At 35.2% G+C, this 26,321-nt stretch overlaps 1 protein-coding gene and 1 pseudogene across 1 annotated transcript; one reads left to right on the forward strand and one right to left on the reverse strand.

The window, feature by feature from the left end:
* The first annotated feature begins 8,286 nt into the window (after positions 1–8,286).
* LOC149141514 (transcription factor MYC2-like) lies at positions 8,287–16,557 on the forward strand (annotated as a pseudogene).
* Positions 16,558–17,277: 720 nt separating this feature from the next.
* Positions 17,278–18,388, reverse strand: LOC149141515 (uncharacterized). The gene is made up of 3 exons (XM_089449311.1): positions 17,980–18,388; positions 17,806–17,872; positions 17,278–17,714 (listed from the first exon to the last, which is right to left on the reverse strand). The coding sequence occupies exons 1-3, from the start codon at positions 18,162–18,164 to the stop codon at positions 17,655–17,657; spliced, it is 312 nt and encodes a 103-aa protein (XP_089305437.1). The 5' UTR covers positions 18,165–18,388; the 3' UTR covers positions 17,278–17,654.
* Between the last annotated feature and the right edge of the window lie 7,933 nt (positions 18,389–26,321).

The following is a 26,321-nucleotide window of genomic DNA, read 5'->3' on the forward strand; positions in this document are numbered from 1 at the left end:
GCCAAGCAGAAGACTGAGGTTGGTACTCTCTGCTTCTTTCTCATCTCTCTCTCGTAAAGGAAAAACAAGTGACTTTAATCTGTTTGTTTCTAAGATAGCTACCCGTCTTAGTGGGACTAGCAGCTCTGAATAGACACTAGATTTCCCGATAACAGAGTCTTAAACCGATGAACGCCATTGGTGAAATTTAGATGTGATAAGAACTCGATTTCTATATTTAGGAACTTCAAACTTCGAACTTCTCCCTTCTTGTGTACTCTCCTTTGATCACCTTTGCTCCGATACCATGTAGAAATTTCTCACTGTAGATCAACATATTATGCAATATACTAAAGAAAAATACAAGATCTACTTCTATAACAAACTTTGCGGAAGCTTAATCGAATTGAGCAAGATCAAATAGAACGCATATAACTGAGAAAGAGAAGTTAATCACACATGAACACAGAAGAATAACCCGGGGAAAGCCTCAGCCTAAAGCCCCAATCTCTGTATTATCATACAAGTGGAAAATATGTTCAGATTACAAAAAGAATCAGGTCTCAAGTTGTCCTGCTCTCTCTGTAATCCAACTGTTGCTCATAGACAGTCAAAGGCTTCTCACAAGCCTTCTCCTCTGCCCTCGAAGCCTCCTATTCCCTTGTGCAGTTTTCCTTGAAGTCCAGTGCTGCCACCTGTGTGAATTGGCCTCTTCACACGCTCACTAATCTCTGATCTAACTACGCAATCCTGAAGGAGATAGTTCCTTCTGCATGGATGAGTTTCCTATATAGGAAATTCCTCCAACTGATAGTACACTATCCCTTCCTCTGATCTCAACTGGGTCTCTGTCTGAACTAACATGAATGAGTTATTTATGAGAGAATATTCAGTTATCTGAAGTGCAGCAGTTACATGCATGCAAGCATTAACTGATTGAACTCACAATTAATTCTACAAATTGTTAGAACTAATCTAACTGGAATTAACTCAGTTAACTGAGCTAACTAATTACAACTCATCCTTATCTCTTTAAGTGAGGGATAAATTCCTCAATCAATGGAGAAACTGTTGCATGTCTTCACATAGACTTCATGTTTGATTTTCTACAACTAATTAACTCAAGATGAATTAATTAATTATTTTTCAAACAGCTGCTGAGATTAAATTCGAATTTTACTTCTCAATTTTAGTTTAGGGACTAACTAAAATTGGAATCCATCCCGAAATTCTATTTATAACAATGCTATTTTTAGCACTTCCATTTTTCATTCCTTGTTGCTATGTCCAACACTGGTACCCGAACTACTATTTATAGCAGTGCTATTTTTAGCACTTCTATTTTTAACATTTCTTGTTGCCATTTTCAACACACACTAACCCGTATGCAAGGATCAACTTGCCAGATATGCGAGCACCCATTCGATCTAGGCCATGACCTGATGGAAGCATCCACTTCCATAAATATATGTAGACACCCATCCACTAGAGGCATTAACTCCCAATATGCTGTAAGCACCCACCTACTTGAAAGCACATAATCCCAAATGGATTTGTAAGCATTGATCTGCTCGATGGTGTTGACCCCAAAATAGTTTCTTAGGAACCCACCTGAAGGAAGCCACTATTCCCTGATAAGAAATCCACTACTTTTCTTGAAGGCACCAACCTTCAAATCATAGTATGGACCTCCATTTCATACATTTTCACACCATATCCATAAAGTATCTCTCTACTCAATAATAATACAAAAGAATAAATACCCTACTACTCAATCAACACACTCATATTAACAACATATCAAATCACTCTCACTCAACAAGAAATCACGTTGTCAAACCCTAGAATCAACATAGAATACATAAAATCACTCTCATCATAACATTCATTCAATTATAAATGGTCAAACTGGCAACCTCACTCAACCATACAACAACTAGCACCAACAATAGCACAATAGCATATACTCATGAAAAAAACTATCTACAAGTAACCACTACACTTAGCATATATAATGTTGATGACAACACAACAATTCATATTGCATGGAAATATAAGACAATCAACTCTGATAACTAAGTATTCTATAACACATTTATACTACCATGTTATGTTGACTAACACTTCAAAAATAATGATTATTACACATCCCATAATATATTTGATCCATTGCATTAATACTCAATGCATTAATTCCATTACACTTTGTCTTGGCAACTAGATCAAGTAAGACCACCTCAATTTTCTAGCATTCACACCAAATACCCTGGGAAAATTCCATGGGAAGGCCAGTGGATTTTTATTATATGCACATAGGATCATAGATGTAAGTTACCAACAAGTAATATTGGTTACATAAGGGGATTTATCATTAGAAATTTGGGTTACAGAAGTGGGTTGTCAGTGGCTAATCAACATCTGGTTCTTGATTTGGGAAAACTTAAAATGTCTCCACCTACATCTGCTCAGACCATCAACACCTACATCATCACTAATGAAGACATCATTCCAACCACCTACAACACCAAAACACAACTATGTATTGCATCAGACATCAATACCATGCACAAGAACACCTACAACTGTTGACATCGATGCCAACACATAGCTGACTCAATTGTTGACATCAATACCAACACATAGTTGACTCAACTATTGACATCAATGCCAACACCATGTTTCCAACATATAATCAATTGTGCATTTACGTTAGAGTATGGATATAATCCAGTTTCCTCACTCCAACCTTGATCTATTTATTGATAGTTCATCGACTATCTTGTTTCTCTCCCTTTATAGGTGAGAGCCATCAAATTTACATGTAAAATCCATCAAATTTATCGTAATTATTAAATTTCCTAACTTATCCCATATTTCAAAGAAATGCAATGATTTGTAGATGATAAACACAAATTCCCTTTGATCCTCTCTTATGAGGGATTTCGTCTGAGGCATCATCAAAGTATGCCCACTAAATATCCTTCTTGATGATCTCTTCTTTCATCATATTTATCCTTGTTTATAATAAAGCTATGGATAACCATTTAATATGTTTAGTGACTAGACACCATATTTAAAAGGTAGAGTTTCATTTTCTTCAAATTACTTGAGGTTTCTACTTGTCGACATACTCTGCATCAAAAGTTAGACCAGTAAATTTTTTATATTGTAACACCTCCCAAATGATCAAGTCCATATGTATAATTGAAACCATCAAATATCCCCTGATTAAGGTGGTACCAAAGAACTGTAGTGGGAGGTGCATATGGTTTAAAGGATCGCAAGGGGAAGATTGGCATGGATTTAAGGCCACTACCACAAGCAATAGTTGGCAGTAGAGTGACAGTGCCAGCCACTAGTTTTCCTAGCCATACAAAGTCATTAACCTCACACACTCAATCTACATGATTATTATCTACCTGATGTTGTCGACACAATGAAATCTTCTCGAGGCTTCTACGAAATTGGAAATGGGATTGTTTTTGTTGTGTTGTGCAAAGGAAGTCTATGAGGATTTCCCTCTATCTAATTCTTTGAGTTATCCAGTCTTTCATTACCCCTTTAGTGTTTTTGTTTCTATTTTAGTCAAAGGGGCTAGCAACAATCCTGCTTACCTAGCCAACCCTTTCTCTATGTCTGTCAATCTCCATCATAAGTCTATATTTCATCTCAATTCCCCTAATTCACTTGTTCTATCTATTGGTTGGTCATCCACCTATTGTGAAGGAGTGAAATCAACATGAAACTATATTCTACTAAATGTGATTACATATGTTCTCAACACACGTGTCCTTTTAAAATAAAAATAAATAAATAAAGGACATTTAAACTATGATGTATATATTTACATAATAATATACATAATACACATTAATAATTTATAACAAAATTAACTAATATACATTAACGTTGTTAAAATTTACAAAGAATGTGATAACCCTCATCATTTAATATTTAATTCAATATCTACAAAATATTCAAATTCTAATAATTAAATATGCCTTGAAACTATTTTATTTATTTGCAAAGGAAAAAATATACATTGAAATGTTCGGAATATCTATTTTGTTTATGGGCTTCTATTTTCGCATTTAAACTATTAATGTAAAATTTTGATTGTAATTTGGTAGTCACATAAAAAATACACACCATAGTTTATGGGCTTCTATTTTCGCACTTAAACTATTAATATAAATTTTTTATTGTAATTTGGTAGTCACATAAAAAATACACACGGTAGTTTATGGGCTTCTATTTTCACACTTAAACTATTAATGTAAAATTTTGATTGTAATTTGGTAGTCACATAAAAAATACACACAGTAGTTTCTTACATTAAAATAGATAATTTTTTCACAAAATGCAAATGTTGTATATCCTTAACACTCACTACTTCTTAACTTCTTTATGGAGTGTATAACTTGAGGAAAGATTTACACCTCAAGGGATTTGATCCCACTCCACTTATGATAAATCTAGAGTTAGATGGATATAAGCTGATGAGTGAATATATTCAACTCTGCATCCATCTTAAAGTATGGATATAATCCAAGTTCCTCATCCCAATCCTTATCTATTTATTGATGGTCCATCCACTAACTTCCACTATCTTGTCCCTCTCCTTTTTATATGTGAGAGCTATCATATTTACATCTGAAAGTCATCAAATTTATGGTAATTATTAATCTCCCAAATTTATCCCATATTTGAAATAAATATAATGATTTATAGATAAATACAAAAATTCCTCTTCATGTGAGGCATCATCCAAGTATGCCTATCACATATCTTTGTTGATTATCTATTATTTTCATCTTATTTATGCGTGTTTATACTTGAATGGTAAATAAACATTTAATATGTTTAGTGGCTAGACAATATATTTAAAAGGTAAAGACACATTCTCTTCAAATAACTTAAAATTTTCTATATGTCGCATCAAATTTGGACCATTAAATTTTCTTTTGTTGTACCACATCTCAAGTGATCAAGTCCATTTGTACTAATGAAACTATCACATATACTATAAGAAATATAAAAATGTTTATGCTTATATGTTTGTGTGTGTGTGAAGATGCTAACTATCATTTATTATTATTAGTCAAAATTTAATTTCATATTAAATAATTTATTAAAAAAACTCGAAATATAAATTAAAATATACTAAATAAGAAAGATAAGAAAAGTTAGTCCAAATAATTATATATAAAAACAACCATATAAACCTTTTGCATTTTCTTATGCATTCTCTTGTAAACATATAGAAGGACTCACTTGTAGCTGTCTCCCAAACATGTTACAGAAGGACTCAATATTTCATAGAAAAAATACAATGTATTGAATTCCTCAGGTATTTGTTGTAACCAGACTCAAATTTAATAAAATCACTACTTTCAAATTTAATAAAATCACTACTTATTCATATAAAAGCAACAACAACCATATAAACCTATATTGAAAAAAAGGTATAATTTTTTTATTATTTAATGTTATTAAAAAAAAATAATACACATTACTTTTAAAAGATAAAATATAATAATATATCTAAAAATAATTATTAATCTAATTTTAATTACTAAAAAATAACTTAATAATACTTAATTTAAGTTCAATTATTATTTTTTCAAACCAAATGTATTTTTATTAGTTTTATTTTAACTTAGTTATATACTTATATGATGATAATTAACGTCCACTAAAACCAATATGGTCCACTGGACATTAAAAAAGTAAAAGATTAATTGAAATTATTTAAAATTTTATTTCTATAATTTAAAAGAAGGGAGAGAGGCATTCTTAGATCACCATGATATTCCTAAAAGGTTGGTATTGTGAAAAATAGAAACTAACTGAGCAATCCATGAGAAACTATTTTTCACCTTCGAGTCTAAAGGTATCATAAAGGTGACACTCTTTCAACCTAAGGTGTTTTAGGAATTGACCAATGTTCGATTCTCTATAATTTTGAACACTTTAAATTGCAATTTTATTAAATCACATACAATATCAATACTTATAAAGCATTATTATATTATTTTTAGGTATTTTGGCAAAACCATAGTCTAACTAGGCATAGTTTTTGCCTAGAAAATAATGGAAATTCAAGCATGATTTTGTTAAAATATCGGGCTATCAAGCTTCAAGATTTTGAATGTCTCAGGGTTTTTGATGTTGCTGAATCTATTTCCACCGTCAAAAACACAATTCAAGCACTCCTACTATCATATTAAAAAAAAAAAAAGGTTGCCATTTTTTTAGTTTTCCGACAAAATTGACACTTCCATAGGCCCCTTTTCCAAAAACCTTTGAATCATTCTTTTATTGAAACAATTTTCCATTAAATCGATCTTTAACTAACATTTAACATCTTATATTATTTAATTATACTTGTCTAACTTTTTATCATATCCCTCATATAATTTTCTTTCTTGTCTCATAATATTATATTTAATGTCATTCTAAATCCTTTGTACACTACCAACACAATTTTCTTTGAATTAAATTTTAAATGTATGTTAATATCACATTTTTTTCACATATAATAATGTTAATTATGATTAATACAAAATTAATTTAATAACAATTTAATAACCAACCTAAATCCATTTTAACACCTGGTCTACTAAGCATCGATAGTTATCAAATCTGTTTGCATCTCAATAAATTTGATCCCTCTAGGTGTTTGGTAGATCTAGATAAATCTAAGTTGACTTATATAACTCCCCTAATATATTGCTAATAATATTATTATCTATGACAAAACAAATACATAAAAATAAAATTCATATATCATTCATAGCAACAATATGCCCTATGTTGGAGTGCCCATGGTATTGTTTTTTTTTTGCTAAAGCAAGAGACGGTCCTTCTATTTCAATAAGATAAAAATATTTTACATAGTGTACAACCATTTATCAGGTACTGTGGACCCGGAAAAAAAGCGAACTTGCTGCCTAAGGCATGTTCCCCCAACCCCACAAAAGTAATTACTTAACCCTTTAGAAAACAAAATTCCCTCCAATACCCTTACCCGCATTCATCGGACTTGCCTCTCAAATCGTGCCCCTCCAATCTAACTGCTCAAATCGACGGCTGGGGAGGATATCGCCTCGAGAAGTCGCTCACTGCATAACGTCCCGGTCCCATCAAAGCTGCACGATCATTTCTGATCGTTGATCTGCTCATCAAAATCCAACGGGCTAGATTAATATCGCACGGTCCAATTACGCCAAACTTTAGTGTGCGATGAGGGCGGTTTACAGAACCAGCCCTCGGCCACATGTCGGAAGTCGTATGGAATCGCTTCCAAATCACCAAAACCGCTTTCTGCTTGAAAGTGGTGCGATCAACCAAAAACCTCTCAGGGAGCGATTTTGCGGTAAAATGGTTGCCGGAAAAATCAAGAACCCTGTAGTTCTCCTTCTTGTCATTACTACTGACCCCGAAACCAAAGTTTGTGCTGATCTTTCCCTTTTGGGTACCACCCGCTAAACTGAAAAAACCATCCAACCTACCCCAGTGATTTCTGAAGTTGAAATTACCCATGCTGCTACAACCAATAATGACCGGCCTCCCACCTGAGACCTGTTTGTCAAGAATTAGTGAATCAATCAGAGATTTGATCATTGAGACCTACCTTCTTAGCTTTATTCCGATACACTTCTTTACCCGCTTGGTTATGACAAAGAACTTTAAGGTTGCCCTGAGGCATTACTCGCCATCCTGTCGAAACTTTGCGGTCCTTACAGTTTACACCTTGGTTGGCCAAAATGTCCGCCAACTTGTTAGCCTTTCTACGCACATGGTTGAACCTTACTGAGGTTAGACCCTGAAGGTGACCCTGAATTCTTTGGAATACCCGGATTAACTTCCAGTGTTTTGAGACTTTCTCCGGCCCTGTTCCATAACTAATTCTTTTGACTGAGTTGATAACTAACTCAGAGTCAGCTTCTATAATCACATTTCGGCAGTTCTCCTGCTTCAGAAAATCTAGGCATTGCTCCAGAGCCATTAGCTCTGCCAAGTTGTTGGTGGCTCTTCCTAAATGACAATGGAAGAGGAAGAGGATATCCAACTGCATCCCGAAGAACCCCGCCAAAGCCCGCAGTTCCCAGTTTGCCTTTTGAAGCTCCATCTATGTTATATTTGACAAAACCTTTCGGGGGAGGATGCCAGAACTCCTTCTCAGTTTCCTTTTTGATTGTTTTTCTGTCCAGGCCTTGTGGAATGATCCCCTGCAGATCTAACTGCCTGAGAGTTCTCAATTCAGCCTCTGTAGGAGGATTTTTGGGGAAATTATTTACTGTAATGCCGACCGTCTCCTTAAGTTGTTTTAAGCTGTTCAAACAGGTGAAGAGCGTGGTTCTTTTCATTTTTGAAGATTCTTTTGTTCCTTTCTTTCCAGACATTCCAAATAATGAAGCTTGGCATGAGAGCCCAAGCAGAGTTAAGAATTTCATTATCCGAAAAATTTCTTCTCCATCTGCTCAGGGTGTTAGTGATACTATCTTTGTCCCTGTCGGTCTATTGAAAAATGATGGCCAATGAATCCCATAACCTGGAAGTGAACATACAACTATTGAGAAGATGTTCCATTGTTTCCTCTTGGGATTCACAGAGCTGGCATCTGGAGGGCCCAAGCATACCCCTTTTCCTAATATTGTCCCAAGTCAAGATTTTCTTGTGATGAACCAGCCACATGAAGAGTTTGATCTTCATCCAACCTTGGTGTTTCCATAGGTTCTGCCAGATCCTATTCGGAGCCTGGGAATCCAGTTCAAGGAGAATGCCTTTTGCTTCCTTAATATTAAAGGTTCCTTCTTTGTTGTTACCCCATCTTAGTTGATCCTGCCCCTTCGATACCAAAATCATCCTTTGTTCCAATATTCTCATAAGAGCCTCTGCTTTTGTTTTCAGCGGTCTATCATTCCTGCAATCTATATTTTTCCATGTCCTCCATTTTCCTGTATTGAGAGTATAATCCCAAAAATCTTTTACCCTTGTCAAGCCTTGGGTATCTGTTTCATGCTTAAGGCCCAAAAAGTCTTCTTTTAACAATATTGGTTCTTGTTGCCATTTATCCTCCCAGAAAAGTGCTAGATCTCCCTCTATGATTTCCCAAAAACTGTTTTTTTGAACTAAACCTCTGTTCTCCGAGGCCTTGTTCCAGATGGATGAACCCTTTATATTTCTAGACATCCTTATGAGATCAGTAGAATGCCAAGAGCTGGCATATTTTTCTTTCCATATGCTTGCCCATTGAGCCATTGGATCTTTAACCCAACACCACCAGAGCTTGGCCCCTAAAGCATTGCTAATAATCTCCTGATCATCCAAGCCTAGGCCTCCATGGTTCTTAGGTTTACAAATCTTTTGCCATGAGACCAAGGCCCATTTCTTCCTTGTCTCCTCCTTTCCCTAGAGAAAGTCTCTCTGGATGTTTATGAATTGCTGCAAGACTCCTTTTGGAGCGGGGAGTGTTGATAGCATGAATATTGGGATTGATTGAAGCACCGCCTTTGTCAACACCAGTCTGCCAGCTAGATTTAAAGATCTGATGGTCCATTTTTTGACTTTGTCCTGCATTTTATTGATCAATGGTTCCCAAATGCTCTTGTGCAAAGGCTTCACAGTTAGGGGAACTCCTAGATACTTTGAAGGGAGGGAATCCCTTTGAAAGCCTAGAATTCTAGAGATATTTCTCTGAATAGCAATGTTGGTATTAAAGAAAAATATTTTAGATTTAGAAAGATTAACTTCCATACCTGTAGCCATGGCAAAGTCATTCAGAATTTGTTTATACGCTAGAGCCTCTTTGACTGTGGGGATTCCCTGTAACATGGTATCATCTACAAATTGTTGATGAGTTAGCGCCTGTCCATTCTCCGATAGTTGAAGGCCCTGAATTTTGCTTGTTACTCTAGCATGCTTGATGGACCGACCAAGTCCTTCCATCATGAGGATGAAGAGAAAGGGAGAGAGCGGGTCTCCCTGCCTGAGACCTCTTGAAGGAAGAAAAATCTCAGAGGGAGAGCCATTGACCAGTATTGAAAAGCTTGAAGAAGTTACCAGGGCCATAACCCATCTAACCCAATTATGATCAAAACCAAACGCCATTAGCACTTTCCTGATATAGGTCCAGTTCACTTTGTCATAAGCTTTGGCTATGTCTAGTTGCAAGATCATTCCAGCTTTCCTCTTGCTAGTTAGCGAGTGAACCACCTCATGAGCTTGAATGATGTTATCCAGTATTTGTCTGCCTTCTACATACCCGGATTGTTCCCCCGAAACCAGAGTAGGAAGCAGAGGTTTGAGTCTGTTGGAAACTACCTTGGATATTATCTTATATACCACGTTGCACAGAGCTATGGGTCTATACCTTTCTGGTGTCTGGGCATTGTCCTGTTTTGGGATCAGGGAGATGAAGGAGGTATTGAGCACTTTCAAAATAGTTTTGTTCACCCTGGAATCCTCCACCACATTCAAAATATCCTCTTTAACAATATTCCAGCAAGCTTTAAAGAAATCCACATTGAATCCATCTGGGCCTGGTGCTTTTCCATTCTGCATATCTTTGATGACCTCACTGACCTCCTCTTCAGTCACTGGTCTGTTAAGATTGTAATTATCCTCTCTAGACACCAGCTTAGGTATATGTCTAGTTAAGTCCCTGATGAAATGTTCTCTTTCTGGATTGTTTTCCTGAGCTATGCCTCGAAAGTGCTGCACTAACACCGCTTCTATATCCTCATGGGATTGTTGAAGCTACCCATTCTCGTCTTTGATCGAAGAGATTCTATTGTGAGCTCTGTTCGCCATGGTGGATCTGTGAAAAAATCTAGTATTACGCTCTCCTTCTTTAAGCCATTGGACTCTAGATTTTTGTCTCCAAAAAATTTCCTCTTGTTTACACAAGTTTTCCCATTCTTGATGATGTTTCTCAACTTGCTCATTCTTTTCTTTATCAAACCCTTCCTTGATCATGGCTTGGTTGAGTTCCTGCATTTTATTTTCCACAGATTTCTTTCCAACAAAAATATTGCCAAACTCCTTTTTGTTCCAATCCTTGAGCCTCAGCTTTATGTGCTTTAGTCTTTTATGTAGAAGGAACATTCTAGTTCCCTGAATCTGCAAATCTTCTGCCCACCATTTTTCAATATTGTTGATGAATTTTGGGTGTGAAAGCCATATATTCTCAAATCTGAAAGGTCTATTCCGGGGGGTACCTATGCCCTGGATCTCCATTTGAACAGGCCAATGATCTGAGCCTCCAAAGGGAAGAACTTTTGCTATTATTTCCTTATCTATGAGCATAAGGTCCTCAGAGATAATGAATCTATCCAACTTGGAGGCTACATGAGACTCTCCTCCTCTTTTATTATTCCATGTAAAGAGGCCATTGTTTGTTTCAATGTCAACTAGTTTCATATTATCTGTAAAGATTTGAAATTCTAAAGATTTTTTACCTAGAGCTCTGGTTCCCCCTTTTTTTTTTCTTTTTTTTCTTTTTTCCGAAAGTGATTTTATCATATTGAAGTCCCCTCCCATGATCCAGGTATTCCTGCATGTCTATCCCTGAGATCCGCTAGGGAATCTATGAACCTGAGTTTATCATCTAACCTTTGCAGGCCATAAACGTTTGTGACTAGATAGGTACCCCTATCTCATACAGGCTGAATTATCACTGATAAATAATTCCTAGATGCTTCAGCATCTATTATGTCAATTCTTTGGGGATTCCAAAGAGTGAGAATGCCCCCAGCTGTATTCTCTGCTTTAACTTCTAGAAACTCGAACTTACTAAGCCATTTTCCATGTATTTGTCTTAAATTTTGAATGAAACATTTCTTTTCTTGGATGAAAATTATATCCAGAGCTGCATGTTTCATTACATTGCTAAGCACTCTCTGTTTTCTTTTACTGCCTAGACCTCTAATATTCTAGGATATTAACTTCATAATTAAAGATTTGTAAAGGAGTAGCTGGCAAGATCTTTCATCTTACCTGAATCTATCATCAGCTTCCCACATTCCATCAATAGCTCATTTTGATTTTTTCTGCCTCTTTTCTTTCCTAGGTTTCTAGGTGCTAATCCCGGAGTAGTTTTTATCGTTTTCACCCCTTCGTTAGTCTGCCTGTCAGTGTTTTTTCCTCCTCTGAACCCTTCGCCTAAGTTTTCCATAAATACAACTGCTGTATTCTATTGAGCTCTTCTTGAGGTAACGAATCAACCCCACCAGTTGTTCCCTGAATCAAGAACCCTTCCAGATCTAGGTGTTCTCTTTCAAGAATCTCCTGTAGCTCACCATCCTCCAGTTCCATCTCACTCTGGGTCATTTCATGGTCCATCTCCGGTTCTGTATCACTCATCATGATCCTTTTCTGTTTTTCGTTTTCCTGAGTTTGTCCACGAGTTTCTTCTTTCTCCTTCTCCTCCATATTTTCTTCCATTGCTTGATCTTTTGCTATTCTTTCCTCATCCTCTTCTAGAACTTGGAACTGGTTCTGACTAATTTGTTTTCCCTCATTTTGGTGTTGCTTTTGCCCTTTTTTGCTGCCTTTTCCCCTATGTACCACTTTGTGAAAGCTCTCAGGGCCTTTCAGTGTATTAGTTTTACTTTTATTCTCTGCTTTACTAAGAGGGCAATCTCTGAGTAGGTGCCTATGTTCATGGCATTTACGACATCTGAATGGGATATGCTCGTAATCCACTGTTTGCACCTATTCTTCATCAAAGACTTCCAATATTACCTCATCTGGGAGAGCTCCAGATAGATCCATCTCCACACATATTCTTGCAAAGGAAGTGTATTTTTCCCTTCTGGTAGCTTCAGAAGCTTTGACAAACCAGCCTAACTTATTGCCTATTGCAGCTAACGATTTAGGTTGCCAATAATCAAGAGGAAGAGAATAGAGTCTTACCCAGACTGGGACCGAGGTAAAAGTCTCACGCTCCGGGACAAAATTCATCATCCAAGGCCTCATATAGAGCCCTGCTGCTGTGTAAAAGTAGGGCCCTCCTTCAAACACTAAGTCTTTATCCTCAATGTTGTGAACACCTCCGTGAAGAAACCCTTTGACCCAAGATGTAAATCAATGCTCGCTTTAGGTTTCCAGTGGTATTTGATCCATGTTTGTAAAGCCTTTTCAGTGGGCCATAATCCCATGAATTTGCAGATGATTGCATAGGTCCGCATGTGATCCCTGTGCACCTGCAGTGCAAGATCATTTAAAACTACTCTGGGTATGATTTCAGCTTTGGGTTTACAAGGTCCCTTTTGTTTTTTCTCTTTTGTTCCTTGTTTTTTATCCTCTTCCTCCTTGTCTTTTGTGCTGATATTCTCCTTCATTTTGGCGCCATCTGTTTCCTCTTCCAAATTTCTTCTTCCTTCCTCTACCGTTCCTCTGACTTTTTCTGGGGGCTTCTTGCCCTTATTGGCTACGACCTCGTTATAAGAGGGAGTGGAGCTCCCTCCTCTGCTTCCTTCCATGGAAGAAAACCCCTGCAGCAAACAGAAACCCTAGTTGTTCGTTCTACGTTCGCTCCCAGGTGAGATTCGCTTAGGTCTTTTACTTCCTAATGAAAGGGAAAATATCAGTGCCCATGGTATTGTTATCTATGATAACAAAAATATATATATAAACATGAAATTCAAATATCACATTGTCTACTGAAGTCACAAATTCACTTGGACGACAATATTCTTGCCTCAATCTGGTAAAAAAAAAATCAGAATGTTGGAGTGCTTGAATCATTTTTTTTATGGTGGAAATGGGTTCAACCCCATCAAGAACTTCTGAAACACCTGAAATCCTAAAATTTGACAACTATAATCCAAATTTTCAAAATATTCTACTAAATTTTCTATAATTTCTAAACTAATTTGTAAAAAACTCATTTCTAAACTAATTTGTAAGTTTTTTAGACTATACTATTTATAAACAACATTGTTATGCATCACATTATTTGTATTATCTATGCTTACTGTACATGAATATTAAAAATCAATAAATTAATTCCCATTAATTTTCAGCTATTATATTGGTATCTCTGAGTGCAACACCCACCTAAAAACAAAATTCAAATATAACATATACCATTTATAAGCAACACTGTTATGCGCTATATTGCTAACATTATTGTCATCTATGCTTGCAGCATATGTACATAAAAACAAAATGTTAAAAATCCCCTTCACCAAAATCTAATTTTTGTGGATGTTAATTCCAGAGACAAAATCAACTGCCACTGGAGAATCTAGAAACAATTCAATTCAATGTCTTTTCATTTTGAATTTCTATTGGTCTCCCCTTTTGCATATTGTTTAAAATCTGAATTTCATTCTAGCCAAATTCCTCTTCCCTTTTGGCCCATTTTGCCCATTGCGTGAGATCTGTCCAAATTTTGATTGATCCATCGGTCTTTTCCCCATGGCCCATCAGGGTGGAGAATAGTTCACGGGCTTTCACTGCCAGTCATTTGCCTTCTTATCTGTGACAGAGCTTGTGGGCAGCAACACAGGTGTCGAGAACAGTTCGCGAGCTTCCACTGCCTTCATATCTGTGACGGGATCCCCATGGCCCATCAGGGTGGAGAATAGTTCACGGGCTTCCACTGCCACTCATTTGCCTTCTTATCTGTGACAGAGCTTGTGGGCAGCAACACAGGTGTCGAGAACAGTTCGCGAGCCTCCACTGCCTTCTTATCTGTGACGGGAGTTGTAGGCAATAACAGAGGTGCCGATTTTGCAGGCCTCCATCACTACTACAGAGAACATTTCGTGGGCCTCCACTGCGTTATTATCTGTGACAGGCAAACAAAAAGCATCTGTGTTCGATTTCTTTAGTGGTTAAAGACGACGAATCATTGTTGAACAGAGTTCTTTAGTACTGAAGCCTTTGAAGCGCCCGCCATCTATATTACAGAAATAGTAAACGGTACGGAACCACAAACCTGCACATTGGGTTTTAAAGGCAGTGAGAAGAACGTGATAAAGCCAGCAATAAGAGAGGATACCATTGGTTTACGGTCTAATCCACCTGGAATTGCTGTAAGAGGCCTGCGCTCTAGCATCGAATCAGAACTGTCTGAGGTAGAGCCTCGATTAAAGATCCAACATCTACTATAGTCGAGAGAAAGCCACGGAAAAGTGGGAGAAAGCCTGCAAATGGCCGCGAAGAGCCTCTGAATCATGTTGAGGCTGAGCGGTAAAGGCTTGAGAAATTGAACCAGAAATTTTATTAGCTTCGTCCCGTGGTCCTAATGTGTCGAAAATGGACAAAGCTTCTCTGCTCGGAGATGCCGCTGCTTATATCAAAGATCTCTGCTCCAAGCAGCAGGATTTGGAGTCCGAGAAGGTTGAAATGACACCATAAAGAAGGAATTATTGATGAATTGATTGAAGTTAGCAGCTAAAGAAACAACAGTTCTTTCAAGCATTGATCCTAAAAGTTATAGCCAGGGGAAATTCCCTGGCTTGAATTCAGAAGTTCGCATTGTTGTCCGAGTGGCGATAATAAGAATTCAATGTGCTAAACAGAATCATACTGTGGCAAGACTGATGACAACACTGCAAGAACCTATTTTGGAGGTCCTCCATGCAAGCATTTCTACTGTGAGGGATTCGTTAATTATCCAGACAGTCATTGTTAAAATTACTAATAGATTTGTACACGGAAGACCAACTTCATGCCCTGCTTTGTAAGAAAGTAGCTGAATCTCTGAATTAAGTAGTTGAATATCACTACAATATTGGGAGTTTGCCTGTGCATGCTTCGTTGTAAATTGTGTTTGGACCGGAAATGGTCATGGCGTCCTCCAATACCATTTTCACAATGAAAACAACATTTTGTAACATAATTCAAGATTTTCTTAACGTTCTATCATTTATAATTTGAAAAGATGTAAATCCCGTCTAAGTTTGTCAGTCTTGAAAGCCTTAACGACAGGGTTGGCCCTGGCAATCGCTTCACGACCAGCGGCCTTGAGATCGAAAGATCAGCGGTGTTTCTCGGCATATAGATGTGTGCCACAGAAAGTATTTCGGCAAAGACATTAAAATCCGGTTAGGCCCACTTGTTTCCTGCATGAGAAACACCGGTTAGGGGTTTCGGCAGGAGGTCGCAGAGGGGAAGAAGATGACCACGCAGCCGCCAGCTGGATTGAGGATACTGAGGCTCCGGCTCCGTGTCCGGCCGTAGAAATCTGTGCACGGCTTTGCTGAACGAAAGCACCTGCTTTGCAAAAGGGGGGCGCGGGGCACCTCCATCGAAGAACCCGCGGTTAATGACTGTTCGCGCGGGCACCTCCTACTCCATCGAAGAACCCACGGCAAATGACTGTTCAACGGCGGCCGTTGCAGGGAAAGCTTGTGCCGTCTCCATCATGAGATCCCTGTAACATTTGGAACACGAATTTCTTGTCGACGAGCTCTCGAAAAAACCGCAGTTGTTGCCGCATAGAGTGAGCCTTAGGGAGATTGCTGGCGTCCGATGCCGTCGGCACCTCTATTCCTGATTTTATTTGGATTGCGGACAACCGCCCTGCAACAATCTCTGAACAGTGTTGGCTGATGCTCCTCAAATTTCTTTCGGAAGAAATCAAAGGCTTCAAATTTCTAATGCTATAATCAAAAATAAAATTTTAATTATTTTATTTTATTAGTTATTTAATTTTAATTATTTTTCAATACTATAATCACAAATAAAATTTTGTATTCATACACAAATAAAATACGATAAAACTAATTTAATTTTAATTATGGAAAATATCATAATTATAATTAATCTAATATCAATTTTATTTAAAAAATCATTGCAATTTTAATACTTTTAAATATTTCTATACTAAATTACATGTTAATAAAACATTTTCTATTATATAAAAAATATTACATTTTTAAAATGTTTTTTAATCAAATCAAATTTTTAAAACTTATAAAACTTGTCTCTATTAAAGAAACTTTTATTATTATTATGTAATTTGTAAATAATTTATTTTATTATTTTATAACTTTCTCTAAAACAATTATGTATTATGGATGCGTCTCAAATAAAATGCAATATTGTACTACATGAAAACAAACTAATCAATACTTTTGGGCTTTTTATATTTTCCAAAACACTTTCACAATTTCTTTGGTCAAGATGGAATGAATATATGTATATATTAAAATACAATATTGCATCATATAGAAATAAAATAAACAATATTTTGTTGTTTTTATAATTTCCTGGTTGAAAAATACTACACATTAAACAATACATGTGCAAAATGAAAGAAAAAGAATCCAGGCTCCGTGCTTTCGACAACCATTGTATAAAAAAATGTAATGATTCAGAACTCTTACAGAAATTGAGAGATACAAAGGTTCTTTTAAACCTTGTCAAACCAGAAAGCAGAAAATGAAGAGGTTCTTTTAAACCGAAATAAAAAAGAAAACGATGGCTCGTCAAACCAGAACGCCATCTAACTACGGTAAACAAGCTTCTTTATCAAGGCTTGAAAACAGAGCATAGGGCTTTCTGATAGTTCCATGCCCTGTTTAATTCAGTGTCTTCACAAAAATTCGTTAAAAGGTTCAACAATTCTACACAGTAATTCTGAAACATCAAAACTTAAACGCCACGCAGAATTCTGAAGGAATTTCCATCTACTCCACTATTGAATCATTTGATTACATCGCGTGTGCCTCATTTAGAAGTTCAAGCTCACTAATGGAAGGCGGAATCAGAGCCTGCACCAGCAAGAAAATCACAGTCAAAAATTGTATATTTTAAATTAAGCGATTAGGAACCAAAAAATAATGCTAATAAACTATTTCTGACCATATAAACAAAAGGATCGGATCTCCCGCCACTGCCAAATCGTTTGACTTTGTATTCCTTCACTAGCCTGCAAAAAGAACTACATCAGCACTTCCATTTGCCTGAATCTTTAACCCTAAAAAGGTCAAAAACAAATTTATGAAAAATAAATACAAATATACGGCATCTTCGTACATCCTCAGTGCTTTACTCGTATCAGGAGTGTCACCACACGCTTTTCGGATGCTTCTCTCAGAGCCGGTGGTTTGGTCGATAAGAAATTTTTGGATAGCAATGCTCCGAAGCTTCAGTCGACTTCCCACATCTTTCTTCTTCTTCTGCTTCGTTGCCTTCTCCTTTTCCTCAGGTAGACTCTCCATGCCTGCAAAACTCCCAGCAATATTAGCCGTTCATACAATACACACTTGAAATTTTACAGAACAGAGGGTTTGCTATGGCATAGGTCGGCCGACTAGAGGCAATGCGGCTGTGTGCAGGACCGCGTGACCGCAGATCGAATCCCGACTCCCGAGTCCCAAGATGCTCCTTTTCAACTCTGCACAGAGACAGCTCAAGGCATAAAAGGCAGTACCGTATCAGTCGTTTGATCGTGTATACATATTTATAGATGTGGACCGTGGAAAACGGGGTGCACCTGAACTTTTTCGGTCATTTTTCCGTGAGTTTGAAAAAGCAATTGACGGGAAACTTTAATTACCGCTTTCTCTGCTAGGGTTTAAAAGTTGCTTACCCTGGTTACGTGGTGACAATTGTTTGGTGTCCCGGTGCCCGATTTGGCCATATTTTTGGGGAAGGAAAAAGTATTTAATAAGCATTCAGGGGGTGAGTCAGTTTAACTTTGAGAATCGCATAATTTGGTGTCTGCCAAGTGTCAAAGTTGGCTATAGGTAATCGCTTTGTATCTTGGTCAGTAATAATTTGTGTGGTTTATCGAAAGTAACTATAGGGGTGAGATCTATTTCAAAGGTAGTTATGTTTTGTTTTTGTTTTTGTTTTTTTGTTTTTTGTTTTTGTTTTTTATCGAACAAAATGTTGTAAAATTAAATTAAGTTTAATTAGTCCATGGGGTCTTAGATAGACAGCTGGTAAGACACTCCTTAATGTGATTCTCCACCCGGATCATTGTGGTATATTGGACAAAAAATTAATTAAATTTAAAATAGAGAGTGATATATTGGACAAAAAACTAATTAAATTTAAAATATTAGGTGATTTATTGGAAAAAAACTAATTAAATTTAAAATATATAGTGATATATTGGACAAAAAATTAATTAAATTTAAAATAGAGGGTGATATATTGGACAAAAAATTAATTAAATTTAAAATACGGGGTAATATATTGGACAAAAAATTAATTAAATTTAATTTTTTTATTATGAAATAAGCTTTGATTTTTTGGGCATGTGGTATTGATAAGCCATGATATTGACCCATGGTATTGTAACAAAGTTTACTTAACACTTATTAATGTCCATTTTAAAGTGGGAATGAATCTCTAGTTCATTTTCTTATCTAATTTGTCTAGAATATGACAGGGATTCAGTGAAATCACAAGGTTGATGGGAAATTCTTCAAAATCAAAGTGCCCCAAGGGTTTTTGAAGTGTTGAATCCATATATGCAGTCAAAAAATTAGTTTAAACAACACAAATCAAGATTGACTACAATTAAAATCCACTGGAAACTCTAAAAAATTGCACTTAAAAACTACTCCGTTATAATTTAGTTAATCTTATGTTTTAATTTTTAAAATTTTGACCTGTGAGACATATCATGATATGTTTTGATACCTATCTACCAACCATTTAATTTATAGGGCTTATCCAGTTATAATTATGTAGATTCTCTTTTATGGCATGTATTATGTAGATGTGTGAAATTACAATAAGATGCATCTATTTTGTAATTTTTTGGAATTGTCTTTACAATCATTAAAAGAAATCACCTTATTTTTCCCACCTTCTTTAAAGATGGATATACATTTTTATTTTATTTTTGCCAACTATTTACTAGGAATTTATGACTTAGACTCCACCAGATAGGCTAATCTAAGCTAGAAGTGGTTAAGACTATAACACCAAAACACCAAGGAAGTTACCAAAGGTGCACTTGAATCACACCATGGAAGTTACCAAAGTGCACGTGAATGTGACTTCGCACGTGAGGAAGTATATAACCATTATGATCAAAGCAATTACTAAAAGTGCACATGAAAGTGATTTCATGCACATACCACAAAAGAGGAAGTATATAACCATTGCAATGAAACCAACTTGTCTCAACCTAGGGATTATGGAAGTTACCAAAGATACACATAAAAGTGATTGCATGCACGTACCACAAAAGAGGAAACATATAACTATTAAATATATAACTACTACTATCAAACCAATTTGTCTCAAACTACCTTTAAATATATAACCATTACTATCAAACCAATTTGTCTCAAACTGGTAGGAGGGATTATTGAAGTTACTAAAGGTGCAAGTGAATGTGATTTCACACATGTGCCACAAAAGAGGAAGTATATAACCATTAGGAGCAAACCAATTTGTCTAGGACGGGTAGATTTGTCTCAAACTCTTAGGAGAGATTATGGAAAATAACAAAGGTGCACATGAATGTGATTTCACACATGTGCCACAAAAGAGGAAGTATATAGCCATTATGATCAAACTAATTTATCTCAAACTTAGAGGGATTATGAAAGTTACCAAAAGTGCACATGAATGTGATTTCACACATGTATTATAAAACAATATATAACCATTACAATCAAACCAATTTATTTGTTTCAAACTGGTAAGAGGTATTATGGAACGTACCAAAGATACACTTAAATGTGGTTTCACATATTGCCACAAAAGAAGAAGTATATAGCCATTACAATCAAACAAATTTTTTTGTGGAAGTTATCATATGAGGTATTATGGAAGTTACCAAAGATGCACGTAAATGTGTGACACATATTGCCACAAAAGAAGAAGTATATAGCCACTACAATCAAACAATGTCCTATGGAAGTTATCATAGGAGGTATTATGAAAGTTACCAATAGGAGGTATTATGGAAGTTACCAAAGATTTACTTAAATGTGGTTTCACAAATTGCCACAAAAGAAGAAGTATATAACCTTTACAATTAAACAAATTTGTCTATGGAAGTTACTAAAGGTGCACATGAATGTGATTTCACACATGTACCATGAAAGAATATATAACCATTACGACCAAACCAATTTATTTGTGTCAAACTAGTAGTCCAGGGATTTTGGAAGTTACCAAAGGTGCATGTGAATGTGATTTTATGCATGTACCACAAAAGAGGAAGTATATAACCATTAGGATCAAACCAATTTGTCTCAAACTTGTAGGAGGGATTGTGGAAGTTACCAACGGAGCATGTGAATGTGATTTCATGCATATACTACAAAAGAGGAAGTATATAGACATTAAGATCAAACCAAATAGTCTCAAACTAGTAGGAGGGACTATGGAAGGAAGTATATAGTAATTAAGATCAAACCAAATTGTCTCAAACTAGTAGGAGGGATTATGGAAGGAAGTATATAGTAATTAAGATCAAACCAAATTGTCTCAAACTAGTAGGAGGGATTATGGAAGCTACCAATTCTCTAGATATACTCATTGGTATTTCAAAAAGAAACTACAAAATTGATGTATGTGATTTCACACAAATACCATGGAATATGAAGTATGTAACAGAGTAGTCTAAGTAGAAGATAATTTCACCCTGAAAATATAGATTTTTTTGGCAAGTTCTTAGAAAAATCTGGTTGAAATTTTTAGAAATCAAGGTCATAATTATCAAATTATATAATTTCAGGTGTTTGAGGGTGTTGAATTTAATTTTACCTTCAAAATCCATATTGAAACACTTCTAAATAGATATTTTGCAAAATAAGGTTATAATTATCAAATTATATAATTTGTGTTTGAGGGTGTTGAATTTATTTTTACCTTCAAAATCCATATTGAAACACTTCTAGATAAATATTTTACAAAATAAAAAACATGTAATTTTTGTATATAACTATTATGTCAAAATCTAAAGGGGGGTTATGGAAAAAGAAAAAACAAATGAGTGATGCAACGAACAACCTGAGTGAGTTTCCCCAATAACAAATTTAAGAAATTGCAAAATATTTGCATGTGCACGTGATCTCAAACATGTACCACAAAAGAGGAAGTATATGACCATTATGAACCAACCAATTTGTGTCAAGCAAATAAATAAAAGTAAAAGCCAATTCCACGATACCCCAAAATAGGTGTATCTCATTATGATTTCATGCACATCCACACTACACTTGCTAGAAAAGAGGAATTACATAACTATGATGATAAAACTAATTTGTGTCAAATTTATATGAAGGATTATAGGGTACAAAAAAATAAAATAAGTAAAAGACAATTCCAAAACACTACAAAAATAGATGTGTCCCATTTTGATTTCACATGCACCCACACAATATGTGCCACAAATAAGTGCTATATAACCATTATGATCAAACCAATGTGTCACAAGGGGGGTTATGGAGAAAAAAATAACCAAATAAGTAAAAGGTAATGATAAAAGGCCACAACTTTAAGTACATAATGAAAAAACCAACATCAATGGCAAATAATTGTAGTATCGTTTTGATGATTCCAAAATGTCCTTTTACATTGATTTATGGGAAAAATTATGGGAAAGGTTGAAAAAACCTACTATGGTAGTAATGTTGCTAAATTAAAGAAAAAAATACAAATTGATACTGAAAGCTACACACATTAATTTTTGGGATTAGATATCCACTAGAACCTAGGGTGAAAGGGATGCACAAGAAAAGGATTGCATAAAGACAATTTACATATATAAATTTGGTGGAATAAGAAAAAAAAAAATCACTCATAACAAGTTGTTTGAAGGAAAATGCATCACCACTAAGAGATATTATGAGTTCAAACATGATTATAACTGATAGAATTAGATATATAAGAACATTAAATTTATTGGAAGAGAAAATATGAACATTAATATGTCTTTTGTTAAATCAATCAATATAAGTTAAAAGAGATGAAAATAACATCAAATAAATTGCATTAGGAAATGACAAAAAAAAATAAAATGTAGAAAAAGATAATACCCAATAAATAAAACCATGTAGAAAATTCATATAAAATGCACAATTAAAAAACAATTTAATAAAAAGAAATAACAATCTTATATTAAAAACTTTAACAATAATAAAAATTAAAAATCAATATTTCAAAACAATTTTGTAAAAAATAAATAATAGATTATTTTAAAAAATGATACAAACATTAAATTAATATATATATATATATATATATATATAGAAAGTAAACAAAATTTATAATATTAATTCTTACATAAAAAAAAGTTTGCTTTTTTGTAAATGAATCTAGAGGAAGGCCAATTTTTCTCAGGGTTTAAGAGTCAAGTTTGAGTGAAATGTGCACACCAAACCATGACCGCGTCCACAGGGACCTTCCACCCCCCCTCCTCCTACCCTGCCACTTGATCTAGCTTGTTACATTTTGTGAAGAAGTTGGACTATATTCCAAATATTCAAGTTTGTTGAGATCCACCCGAGCTTCACTCAATGAACCTATGACATATCACGTGAGTTCATGGTAGACAAAACAATACTCTTAATTTGACTACATATTGGAAAATACCTTTAAAAATCACTTTATTTAACCCCTACCAATACGAACCCAATACACCTTCCCAATTTAAAACTCCCCTACTTTCACTAGATATTGTAAGTATCCATTTTTTCATTAACATTTTTTTTACCCCTTTATGTTTATATCCCTTTATTTTCATTAATAATGGTAAGCAAATTCTGCACTTAGAAAGAATAACCTAAATACTAGGTAGCTAAAAACTTGAAAGTTTTAATAAAAAAAAGGTAGATATAAGTTTGTTGATTTACAAATACATACTATTGAAAATTTAAATGGAAAATAAATAGATCTGAACTCTCAATTGCATCTATCTTCTATTGAATACTGAAAAAGATACACTACAACATTTCAAAAAAAAAACCTCGATAACCAACACAGTGACACACCTTTCAGCGCACTTATAGAGTAGGAAAAGGAGAGAAAGTACAATGAATATGGACATATGCAAAAGCCTATCTAGTTGGATTTTTTCAAAATTTAGCCCTAACCTGATCACCTAGTGCACCATAGTTACATGGTGATAGTGCCAAGTAAGTGTGTCTCCATCAAAATATGAATTGGAGCATGCAAGCATGCATCCCTTCCTTGATATTTGTGTCCTCTACCTAAGATGGGAATTTCTCATGCATAAGTATTCTAATTGACTAGGGATCTGCATCCTTCTAGTAAGAATAGATAAAACACTCTAAAAATAACAAAATCAAAGTTATGATAATAGAAAAACTCTATCAAAAACTGAAATTTCTAAATCTAAAACAACATCTAAACTAGAATTAACTGAAGGTGGCACATTTGTGCCCTTGGCATGCATGCACCCTCTTCCAAACAATAATCTATTTCACTATCTCCTGTGGCATGCATGTGCTCTCTACTAAGAAATAGTTTGTGTCATTATCTCCTGCACTTTCATTCAACTTGTTCATCACTGATGTAAGGAAAGGGTATTGAAGGTGTGATATATGTTGTCTTCTCTACTGCCCCAGGATTGGAAGGATCACTAACTGAGCAATAGGTAAAAACTCTTAACACATGCATTAGACATATATCAAATAGGTATTAGTAATGTGATGCATGTCTCTTCTAGAACAAGGCTACTAGGAAGTGGGAGTGGGGAGTGACATTTTCAAAAGCTCCCAGGTCAGAAACGATTTTGGGAGAAAATTCTATACAATATATATTTTTATAGTTTTTATGCATATATGTCAAAAAAAGCATTTAGAATGATGAATTATTGATAAAAAAACATAAAAACATGGATTAAACTATATAACATCATTCATCTAGTAGTTATAATCTTCATCAACCACAAGTCCACGAATTACAAGTTCTCATTTATATAGCATGTAAGTGTGCACATAACCAAAATAACATCAAGTGCAATCCATCTATGAACCGAAGATACATCAACAAATAGGCTCTATATGGCCTCTAGCATCCAAAAAAATCATGCTACAACAAATACCTACAGATCATCAATATCATTGCTTATCTTGGGATCTTTGTCACTAATATCACCATCTAAGCAATAACATAAGATAGAAAAAACGTAGCATGTCAAATCAATATTTTGTTTGAGTGATGGGTACATTTTTAGTAGGGTCATGATAGAGGAGTTAGACAACTAATGTCACTAACATCAAGGTACATATAGGGCTTGGTGCTCTTGATTAAATATGAGTTCCATACCAAAGTACATGGCAAAATCTAGTGCAAACATTACAATCCCTCGAATCTTGAAATCCTGAAAAACTGATAAGTCTGCTAGATTTTGAGTGAGATCTAAAATTCTACTTTCTCCATATGAAATCTAATGAGGTCTAAACCACTCTCAAACATCTTAAGCCATTTCATGGTAACGATAAAAATTTAAGTAAAAGGATGAAAATGAAAGATAAAGGAGAATGTCACTTTTACTTTAAGAATTTAACATTACCATGAATTGCATATCAATACTAGGGCCATAGATTTGAATATTAGGCTATTTTGGATCTAATGTTACCATAGTGTTTTCTTTCTCCCTCCAACTCTTGATACTCCACAATACTCCTAAACCTTTATTTATCCATCCCACCTATTTTTTGCCTCAGCGTGGCCAATGTATTGTATAAACAATACCTTATAATACACATATTGTTATACAACATATAAAAACCCTTTACCCCCTATTATATGCTCAATATATTATTTCATTTTTCCTCATTTTTTATGCCCCAATATGAACGCATGTGGTATGGTATTGCTCTATTGGTGAAGCCTCTATACTCAGACCAATCCAAAAGTATGCCATTATTCTTGGTTGAAAAGAGTCTGACTGGTCAATTCATGGGGATCTATCCTTCCCCAAGAACGTTGAACCAATGGGTGGAGAAAATTGGAAACCACTCATCAGAGGAAAAACCTCAACCTCTTTTTGTGGAAGAGGATTCTTCTCATTCCTATTTGAAAATAAAGAAAACCGAGATTTAATATCTGGAAGTGGTCCATTCCTCATGGGCACCCAAGCGCTATATTTTGACAAATGGAATCCTAATTTTAATCTAGAAAATGATGTCCCAATAATGGTTCCAACCTAGGTTAATTTGCCTTACCTTCCCCTTCATTTTGTAACAAAGAAAGCTTTAGAAACATTGGGAACATACTCATAAAATACATAGACAAAGTTGAACTGAAAGGATACATGTATGCATGTGATCGAATCTACGTGGAAGTTAATATGGAGAATGGTTTGTTAAAAGAAGTACAATTACCCCTTGATAACTAGACCCTTATCCAACCGGTGGACTATGATCTACTACCTT

The sequence above is a fragment of the Pinus tabuliformis genome, chromosome X, assembly GCF_031772625.1.
Source record: "Pinus tabuliformis cultivar Carrire ecotype Pingquan chromosome X, CPIR1, whole genome shotgun sequence".
Taxonomy (NCBI): domain Eukaryota; kingdom Viridiplantae; phylum Streptophyta; class Pinopsida; order Pinales; family Pinaceae; genus Pinus; species Pinus tabuliformis.